The 10,939-nt window shown below is 32.7% G+C and overlaps 1 protein-coding gene across 1 annotated transcript; it reads right to left on the minus strand.

Moving 5' to 3' along the window:
* Nucleotides 1-8,992: 8,992 nt before the first annotated feature.
* On the minus strand, nucleotides 8,993-10,102 carry LOC140431085 (uncharacterized). Its single transcript, XM_072522787.1, has one exon. It carries the CDS (start codon nucleotides 10,100-10,102, stop codon nucleotides 8,993-8,995), a length of 1,110 nt encoding a protein of 369 aa, XP_072378888.1.
* Nucleotides 10,103-10,939: the final 837 nt, after the last annotated feature.

Here is a 10,939-nt window from a genome sequence, read left to right on the forward strand (position 1 = left end):
CGGAAGAGAATAAAGGAAGAATTCAGGCAGCAAACAGATGTATGTATAGCCTCCACAATACTATTAAATCTAAAAGCCTAACACGAACATCAAAGATTAGAATATATAAAACGGTGATTAGACCGGTACTCATGTATGGATGTGAGACGTGGACCCTGACCAAAGAAACTAAAAGAAAACTTAGATGTTTTGAGAGGAAAATCCTCAGAAGAATCTTTGCAGCCAAAACCCATCCTGGGTTGTAGTGCTACGAGAAGAAGAAGAAGAAGTATCAAAACCGGTCTTATTATTGTCTTATGTATATTGAGCTTTACAGCACGTTTTATATTTTTATTTTTTAAATTTTTCTGGAGACCGTGAAAAGAGAACTCTTTGAATTAATTAAAAAACGCAAGATTGGTTACCTTGGCACATATTGAGAGGAGCAAAATATGAAATACCACAGTTAATCCTACAAGGGAAGGTCGAAGGTAGGAGAGGAGCCGGCCGCAAACAATTATCCTGGTTAAGGAATATTAAAGAATGGACAGGAATACACAATACAGGCGAGCTGTGTCACGCCGCCAAGAACCGAATTCTAGTAATGAGATAGTCGCCTACACACTTTGGTGTATGGCATGTTAAGAAGAAGAAGGAGACCGTGAACAGTTCTGGTTGCTATTGCTATGCTTCTTTTTATTTCGTCGCTTGTTGTGTTTGTTGCGTTTACTAGCGATCCAAGATATATGAATTCTTTGACTTGCTCAAAGGTATGGTTGTTAATTTAAATTCTCTATTGGATATTTCAAGGGGTTATTTCACCAGTTTTTTCCTTGTTTACCACAAGTCCTAATTCACTGGCAGCGTCCGCAAGCTTTGTAAAATACTGCACCATATCTCTCATACTTCTGCCCACTGAGATTTTTCATAGGGATACATTTTTGCTTAACTTAAGAATGGCAACCCTCCACATGGTAAACATTTTTCAATTTATTGAGATCCGAGATCCGCACATCTCTATCCGAGAGTCTATACCCCCGAGATTTAATCCTGCCGCTAAATTATTTATTATTCGTGTGGTGTATTCTGCAGTTTTATCCATTTTTGTGCTTTAAAATTTTATAGAGTTGTGTTTTAAATCAACTAAATTCTCTATTCACTATATCGATATATCTATAAGTTATTAGACAACATGCTGTGGTTTATTAGTAGAGTATAATGCATTAATTTGTTTTAACAAAATTGATGTACTGTTCACTCACTAAATATGTGTAAATTGCTCATACAGTAAGAAAAAAAATCGAAATTAATTATGTTTTTCTATATTTTATCTTTTATATGATTTTATGTCACCAAAGATCTCTTCTAGGCCGTCAAAGGACATAGATAACTGTTTATAATATGTCAAACAACTAGTTGTAACAGATATATAATTGAGGAGACTTTTATTTGATTTGATCATAAATGAAAAATTAGTGAAACACTTTTTGAAGAAATTTATTTAGAACAAGAATAAATATATCAGCTATAATTGAATTATTAACATTATGTACTGATAAATACCTATTTTCAGCTAAATTACAAACAAAATTTTTGTTTAGCAATGGGCTCCGGTTTATCTTTATTATTAGCCAAAATATTTATGGAAGATTTTGAAAGAAATATTGTTACTAAACAAAATTTAAAACCCACATAGAGATATGTAGATGATTTATTCTCAATATGGGCCTGCCTCAAGGATCAGAGTTGTTGGATACATTCCTGAATGATATAAACGATAAAGAATAGACAGTAACATGTACAATGGAAAAGAAATATAATGACACACGACCTGTTCTGGATGTTTTAATCTCTAAGAGCGATACTGGATATGGGACTCAGGTGTATAGAAAACCAACACACACCAACAGATATTTTTTTTTATAACTAATAAATTAACAATCAGAATAAAACAATGTATTCTATAAGATAATGTTATGAGTTTATTTCCTGTCCCTTGGTTCTGGCGTGATGTGGTCCCCTCTAGTGAGGGAATCACTGGTCGATGTTACTGGTCTGTTGGTCAACGTCGCTTTAGTCTTCTGATAACTCGATGTTGAGGTATTGCGGAAATTAATGGATTGGAGTGTGTGTTCACTTTTTGAATGTATTGTAATTTCTTTTGCTAGTATACTTCTGTCACTGTTGAGATATTGAGATCCTTATAGATTCTTTGGTTGGTTATGTACCAGGGTGCATCAACAATTGCTCTTAAGATTTTTGACTGGCATCTTTCCGTAATAGCAATATTAGATTTACTACTACAGCCCCACAGCTCTATGCCATATGTCCATATTGGTTTGATAACTGTTTTATAAATTAGAATTTTATTATTTATTCACAGCTTGGAGTTTTTTCCAATTAACCAATTGATTTCTTTTTGTCTTAGTTGTATTTTTTTTCTTTTTTTGGTGATGTGTTCTTTCCAACACAGGGTTTGGTTCAGGTTTAGCCCTAGGTATTTGGTTGTTTTAGTCCTGGGTATTTCCTCATTGTTGATATATATTGGTGGTGGTGTTTTTCGTCGTAAATTGAAAGTTACGTGGGTTGACTTGTTTTATTTATTTTTATTTTCCATTATTTTAGCCAGTTTTCAAGCTCATACAAATAGTCTTGGAGTTGTTGTGTAGCTATGTTAATGTATTTGTGACTTGTAAGTGCTACTGTGTCATCTGCAAATCTGTCGATTGTTACGTTATGTGAAGTTTGTAGATCAGACGTATATAATATATATAATAAAGGTCCCAAGACTTTGCCCTGTCGTATTTCCGCCTTAATGGAATGCATTTTGGATATTTCTCTATTTAGTTTTATTCTAAACTATCGGTTTTTCAAGTATGATGATCATTTATGTTTTCTAAAAATAACATACATATAAAGCATTTGGTGTTTATTGACAGCAAACTAAAGATAAGACCAAATACTTACCATTTCGGGATAGTACTATGAGGCTTTTTTTTCCTGGTTTTTTCCTTATGATTTAGGACTATGGAATCACTAACAGGAGGAAGTTAAAGTTGATTTCATGTAATTGAATGAACTATCTTACAATAAAGTCGTCCCAGAAACGCAACTTGGCAATATTGGCAATATTATTTTAAAGTCTTCCACTTAAAATGTATAATATATATCTGAATTGTCAATATATGACTCAGATAAAATTAAATTATTAGAAGAATTTTTCACCAAGTAACAAAAAACAAAATTTATTCAATTTACTAATGTTTGTATTTTGAGAACGATTTCCGAAGTGGAAATTGAAACGTCAATACACTTATTTTAAACTTCAATTGTGACTTATTCCCATTAAAATAGTAATTACTTTTTGAAGAATACAATTTTGCGAGAAACATTTGTTAATACTTCGATTACGCGTATCTCTTGCATTCAAACTTTCAATGAAGTTTACAATATTTTAGATAGACAACCTCTTTCATTATTTCTTATAATTCTTATCACCACATTTTAAAAACCTCAAGCTTCTTGATAAATACCTCTGACAAAGTTCAGGCTTCGTCCAAGTAGTTGTCGTTTTGTTGTTTAAAACAGAATTTAATTCTCGGCTTTAAACAATCGATTTCACCCCAATGGATGTTGGACTGGTTTTAGTTTTCAGTTGTTTTATCTCTACAGCACAGGTAGCCAACTCACGGTTCGGTTCCATGGAGTCCTAGATATGACATGAGAATAGACAGTGGAAGTGTGACGTCACAACTGTCAATTACTTTCCAAACAAAAGTTGAAATGCTCAATTCAAGACTTTTTAATTTCTATAAAGTTAACATTTTGCTTCCTCTGCTGCTTTTTCTTTTAAGTATAGTGTTTTTTACGATAATACCATCATAATTCAGTGTTCTATTTCTATGAAATATAGTTTAAAAGTTTAAATTAAAGACATTCTAACCTTACTTTATTGATACATGCATTTTATTAATATTTTTATAAAACAACATGCTTTATTATTTACACAACCTTGTAAAATTGTTGTAGTAACTATTAGAATACTTAGATATTGCAAAAAGCGGAAAGATTTTGTAAAAAAATGAAAAAATAACGAAAAATACAAATTTTCCACACTAAATAATGTTTGTTTGGAAAGTGAAACTGACAGATGTCAATAAAATCTACGTCATCACTTCCACGGTCCATTGACGCGAGAGCGAAAATAGAACATTTTAATGTTTTCATCATACTCAGTAGAAATTTATCTTTTATACTACACCACTGACCCGCGCTGTAAAGCAGCAGCTACAATCTTGTCCAGATACTTAAGCACACAGACACATTAGTCATCGTTTTGTCGATGCCGTTGTCATCCAATTATGATGAACATGTCATACGAAATACGAAATGATCGCTTGAACGCAGTCGTCAGAGACTACTGGATTGACTGAGAAAAGTTGCCAAAAAGTTAACACGGCGGTAAAAATTCGATCTCGTTTGATCAGATTTTACGATGCTTATGTAATCAAAAAATTTATCATTTCCATTGAACGGTCACTTTTAAATTTATACTGCTAGAGCGTAACCTTCAAAACCTATAACATTAAATTTCAATTTTTGAGTTTTGGCATCAAATATCAGGCATTTGAAATATGCCTAAAAAACGGTAATTTTAAACTTTCTCATTACAAACGATCTAAAACATTTAAAGCTGCTTCTTTTCGATTGTACAAATTATACAAGTACGTTTTTCGAAACCACACAAACTCAGCTACAAATTCCACCCAATGCTATCTTCATTCCAGTTGCTACATATTTTATTTAAATAATGAATTTCGCGCTCGTAATTCAAAATCGCCGGTCGCTTCAAACGTTGTTTCTGAGAGAACGGCTCATTAAAAAAAGTGTTTAACACTTTGTTTAAAATTATTATAAATATTTTTTTCTCTGTGGTGTACAGATTCTTGAGAAATCGATGTTTTCTGTTTTTCTTGATTCTTGAGAAACTGATACAGGTTCGGGCCATATTTACTATTTTGGTATTGAAGTGTATTTTGAATGGATTTGTAAGTATTGTTTTTGTCATTTTGATGGTCATATTTTGTCTTAGAACTCATCTGAGCAAGTAATAGTGCAGAAAAAACACCACCTTCCAATATTCTCAGATGCCATAATTCTATTTTAGTTCAGATCATCAGAATAATGTTTTAAAGTAGCCGAGATCTCGATCTCTGCCATATATTTACGACAAATTCATACGAATTATGAATCACTTTGTATTTTTATTCCAAAAAACTAAACGTTTTGCAATATTTAAACTTTTTGGAATTGTTCAAACAACTATGTGTAGCAAAAATTCTAAATGAAACTTATATTTTTTTAACACATCCTGTATTTAAAATTTTTTGACCGTTTTTGAGATAAATAAAACCAAGAAAATAATTTCTTGGTTTTTTCAGTTTTGTATAAATGGTTCCTATTGTCGGATATCACCTAAAAACAATCAGGTTCCTTGTCTCCTTGTTCCTTTATTAAAATATAAATTTCAAATTTTACAAGAACTTTACATAATACATTTCGTATTATCGTGCTAATATTTACGTCTCCTGCATCGCTTCTTGAAATTTAGTATAGATATAATAATTCATATAAACAAATAATGATTGTAATCCAATTTTTTTTATTTCAGGTAAGACAACAGCTACAGCTATTTCCTGTTTGGTAAGTTTTGGTTACCGTTCTCAGCATTGAGAGTTTCAGATTAAGATTCAACTTTACTGAATTTAATTTACGTTTTACTATTTTATTTTTGTCCTTTATTTTCCTCTGTTGGAGTATTTCCAGTTGTCGCAACCATCAGTGCAAGCATATTCGCTAATGCTGTTAAAAAGGAATGAAGAACTTCATCAAGATATAATCATGTGTTTAACATCAGTTATTTTTATTAAAATTCCTTATTTTTAACCTTTTTATATTTTCAATATTAGATTTACTAATCCTAATCTTTTGTTTAACATTTTTTTAATCAGTTCCGCGTGACAAAAAATTCAAAATAAAAATATATTTTTTTCTATAGTGTATTTTTATGTATGAGAGAGTAATAAAACAATAAATTATGTATGCAAATCCCTAAACTGTTGATACGGGTGACTCAATGAAAAACAGATATTTGTCAACAAGTTTACAGAAGTATATAGGAAAACAATTTTAAATTGAGTATGACCACCAGGTATAAAGGTTGGAGCAGAATAGAATACAATAGTTGTGAGGTTTACTAATCCCTAAATAAGGTTGCCAGTGTCGGAGTGATGGAGGTTAACAGGTACTAATGAATTTGCAAGAAATGTAAGATGTTTATTTTATTGGTTATATATAACCAATAAAAGTTTAATAAGTACCTACCTATTTGCAAAATAAAGTTTAATTCTTTAGATAAAATAAAACGTTTTATTTTATCTATTTGCAAAATAAAGTTTAATTCTTTAGATAAAATAAAACGTTTTATTTTATCTGAAATGAGTGCTTTCCACGAAGTAAGGGTTTCAACAATCAAACATTTAATTCTTTAATTCCAGGAATCTACGACAGTAATTGACTAGATAATTACCTTCTAAACTTATTCCACAGAAAATGTGATAGTGGGTTTTTCCATTTTGTATATAGGAAGGTCCAAGTGGCGTCTTCAAAATTCTTAAAAGTCACTAAAAGTAGGTACTTCAGTTGCAAGGTGCAGTTTATTGTGTATACTAGTGTTATGGAAAATTTGGAAGTGCCGCGTAAACGCCGAAAAATTGGTCCTCTAACAGTTAATGAAAAAACATTAATATTTAATTGTTTTAAATCATTTACAGACAAACGTTTATGTGAAAGTGTTGATGAGACCGTTGAGTTAGTTAGCAGTACACTTGGTGTTGGGAAATCTACGATTTACAGAGTTATTAAAGAAGAGAAATGTGGTAGTTTTCAAATGCCACGTAATGCTCCAGGGAAACCAAAATTTCAAATAGAATATCATTTTAAAGAAGGACTTCGACGGAAAGTGCATGAATTCTTCTTTAGACAAGAATTTCCAACATTGGATAAAGTTCTTGTCTCAGTTCGAGATGATAAGGATTACCCAGAAATGAGTCGAAGTACGTTATGGAAACTTTTAAAAGAAATAGGCTTCCGCTGGAAAAAGAATCCCAGAAAGTCTATTTTATTAGAAAGAAGCGATATTGTCATATGGAGAAGACATTTTCTAAGAACCATAAAGGAAATGAGAAACCAAAAAAGAAAAATATTTTATCTTGATGAAACATGGATCAACGAGGGTCATACACCAAATAAATTTTGGCAGGATGAAACTGTTACAAGTCAAAGGCACGCTTTTGTAAATAACTTATCTACTGGTTTAAACCCACCATCAGGAAAGGGACGGGAATTAAAATTCATGATGTTAAACAGTTGTTTTTGGAGGCCGTAAATAATGTAAAACCTGAAAACTGGGAAAAGGCAGTAAATCACACTATTAAAGAAGAGGAAAAAATGTGGAAGCTGGACAATATTACTGATAAAATGATCGAGCCAGTTATTATAAATCTTGGTTCTGAAAGTTCATCTTCTGAATCTGATTTGGATTTGTAACAAGTAGCTGTAAGTTTTATATTAATATTTTTATTCATCTATTTAACATACCTTAGACGGTTTTAAAAACTCTTTTTCTCTTTTGTAATTTTTAAAAATTAAAAAAAATGTGAATTTTTTAAAACCCTTTTTAATGTAGGCCAGTCAGTTCTAATATAGTGTGTGATAAAAGAGGTCACTTTTGTTTACATACACATAACACTTTATAACACTGAAATAATTCATTTATTTTTTACAATTATTCAAAGTAATTTTTCAATTAATCTTGAGCAAGCCCATGGAGTGGTCGGAGCTACCAGTTAAAATTATGCTAATTACTCTCTCGTTCATAAAAATAAACTATAGATAATAGTAATGGCCAAAAATGGTATGAGTCGATCATCAAAACTATGGAAAGATCGGTCTTTGTCGAAGAAAACCAAAAGAAAATTGGTGCGTGCCTAATATTTCATATATTCAGTTACGGCTCCGAAATTTGGACAAAAAAAATTTACTTCTTCTTCCTTAGAGATGTGGTGCTGGAGAATACTGCTTCGGATCTCATGGACATAACACAGAACAAATCCTCAATTATCCAAGAGCTTCACATGTAGACTCGATTATTTTCTATTTGTCTCACATAAAATAAATCTAGGATAGTCTGCGCAGATTTCGAAAAAATAGCACAAATTTTAGTTTACCAAAGTTGAACGTGAAAATGTGTTACGTGGGGTCATTTGGTATGTTAGCTATACTAATTAAAATACCTCAAATGCAAAACTCTTATATTAAAAAAAACATGAGATCTAAAAAAAAAGTGTTTTTGCAATCTCTCCTAACCGGGTAGATGAGATTACGCGCAAGGGTAGGAGAGCTTGCGCTTATTCAAAAAAAAGTTATTTATTTCATTTGACATGACATGGACATTTCATTTGAATTTTTAGTTCAATCTTTTTCCTTTTCCCTTTAAGTTTATTATATTTGCAAGTTATCTCTTTATTTTTATTCTCAGTGACTTTTTTTGTTTTGCGCGATTGCCAAATTTTTTATTTCTTTTAGATTCGATATAATTTGGATCAGTGATATCCATTGCACTTATTTTTCTTTCGACTCGTGATGGTGTTAAACTGCATGGAATTGGTGATATTTAGGTCAAAAGTTTGTTTGGTGTTATGTCATCAGTTTTTGGAGTTGTAAGCTTGGAAGTTGAAGGTTGATAGAAAATTGATTCCGGAGAAGAATGGGCCACTTGAGAAGTATTTTTAGATATTGACGCAGCTGAAGAATCGGGCGGAGTAGACTGAGTCACTTGAGAAGTCATTTTAGAGGTCGAAGAAGCGAGCGTAGTAGACAATTCAGTTACTGAAATGGATGAGTCTGTTAGTTCAATAGCGTTCTCATATGTGTTTTGGTCGCAAGCCAATAGCTAAACATGCTCTGGAATAGCATTTATGTCTAAAGGATGGATACCTGTAGCCTGGAATGCTGTAGTTGCAAGTCTAACAGTAGCAGAACGAGACCAAGCTGACTGTAAAAGTTCACCAAAATCCTCTCTTGTAATTCTTCCAGTCCCACTTCGTCTAGTTACTAACTGCTGACAGGCGTCTTTAAAATAAGTTTTGAAAGGCTTAAATACTACTCGATCTAAAGGCTGAAGGTAATGTATTGTATGGCTGGGGAGACACAGAAGAATTATATCATTGTCTGAAGCAATCTGAAGCATGTCGGCGTTGCTCATGTGCGAGGCATGTCCATCAAGTATGAGTAGGTTTTTACCTGGGGGTTTACGAAGATGGAGCACCTTTTGCATATTGAGGTTTGCATAAACTCCTTTAAAAATGCAGTAAGGAGGTAAAAATTGCTCCTCGGCATTGCAACATGCTAATATACTGATAGTTTCTCCTTTCTCGGCACTGGTGACAACATGAACATCTTTACTGCCTTTAGATGCAACAACTTTTTTTGGTTCATTATTAAGTTGAACTCCAATTTCATCACAATTCCAAATATATATTGGTTTGTTTAAAAGATCATTACTGGTTAAAATGTCAGCCAAAAGAGTAAAATAATTTTTTACTTCCTCACGACTCATTCTTTCGGTTCTAGCTCTACTTATTCCCTGAGCTTTTCGAACCATTAGCTCTAGATATCTCCTCATAAAGGAAGACAACCAAACCTTTCCAGCTATCTTTTTATCTGTATTGAAAATATGTCTTTTACCCAATTTCTCAGCTAGTTGGTATGCAAGTTTTCTGAGTTCTCGTTGAGTAGGAGCAAATCCAACACCTTGCAACTTCTTTACATGATTCACTAATTTATGTTCAGTATCTCTACCCAATTGTGAGTCTGGACCCAATGCATGCTTAGAAAAATCATTTTTCTTCATTCTGTATCTTATTGTCGACTCGGGAACAGAAAACGTCCTGATTGCTGCACGAACAGAAACATTTTCATCGTTAATTGCAGTTACAGCTCGAAGTAGGTCATCTTCCCTCCACGAACATTTGTTTGATTTTCGAGTATAGAAGTTTGGCATTTTGACTCTAAAACAAAAAATAAAACTATTAATGGGCAGATTAAGCTGTTAACTTATTAATGCTTTTTTATTTCAGCGCGCAAACTCCCCTTATATCCATTTCCATGCGTATGTGTGCAATCTCTCCTACAAAAAAAATGCGCGAAGTATCCTAAATAGGTAGGGGAGATTGCGCACCGCCATTTTAAATCATGAATGTTATAAAAATACTTTTCAATAGCTAGGATAAGTTTATTCATACAAACAATACATAATAAAAATGTATCGTTAGTCCTAAATTTGATAAAAGTCTTGGCTACAAAAATATACGCAGTTCTGCTTAACGATGGATGATTTCGACTGAAGGTTGTTTGCCTAACGTATATAAATAACACCGAATGTGGTGTTATCCTCACTCTCCTAAGCGAGTTCTGAATAGTGCGTAATCTCTCCTAGCGCGCAGACTATCCTAGGTTTACCTTACGTCTTAAAACTATTTGGGCATATTGTAAGAAAAAATAATTATTAAGAGACTTGGAATTTCGGGAAAGGTCTCAAAGGTAGAGGTCGCTTACCCACTCAATACACACTTGATCAAGTAACCAAGTGCAGAAAACCAGTGGACATTCTCTAAGTCCTTGAGGGTAGCTACCGGTAGAAGCTGATGGAGAGAGATAGTTTGTATGCTAGGAAATGTATGGTATAGTATGGTAGGAAATCACGACACTTAGTAATGAGGAAACGACTATTTGTACGTCTACCATTAACTATTACATAAGTGCTCGGAACTTCAAGAGACCCTTTATTAGGCACTGTCATATCAAGAGCTCTTGTATCAAGGCCACATCTAACCTTCTT

This window comes from Diabrotica undecimpunctata, chromosome 1 (assembly GCF_040954645.1).
Source record: "Diabrotica undecimpunctata isolate CICGRU chromosome 1, icDiaUnde3, whole genome shotgun sequence".
In the NCBI taxonomy this organism is placed as follows: Eukaryota; Metazoa; Arthropoda; class Insecta; order Coleoptera; family Chrysomelidae; genus Diabrotica; species Diabrotica undecimpunctata.

Coding starts and splice junctions, on each gene's coding strand:
- LOC140431085 (XM_072522787.1), bottom strand. CDS start 10,102: ATGCCAAACTTCTATACTCGAAAATCAAACAAATGTTCGTGGAGGGAA.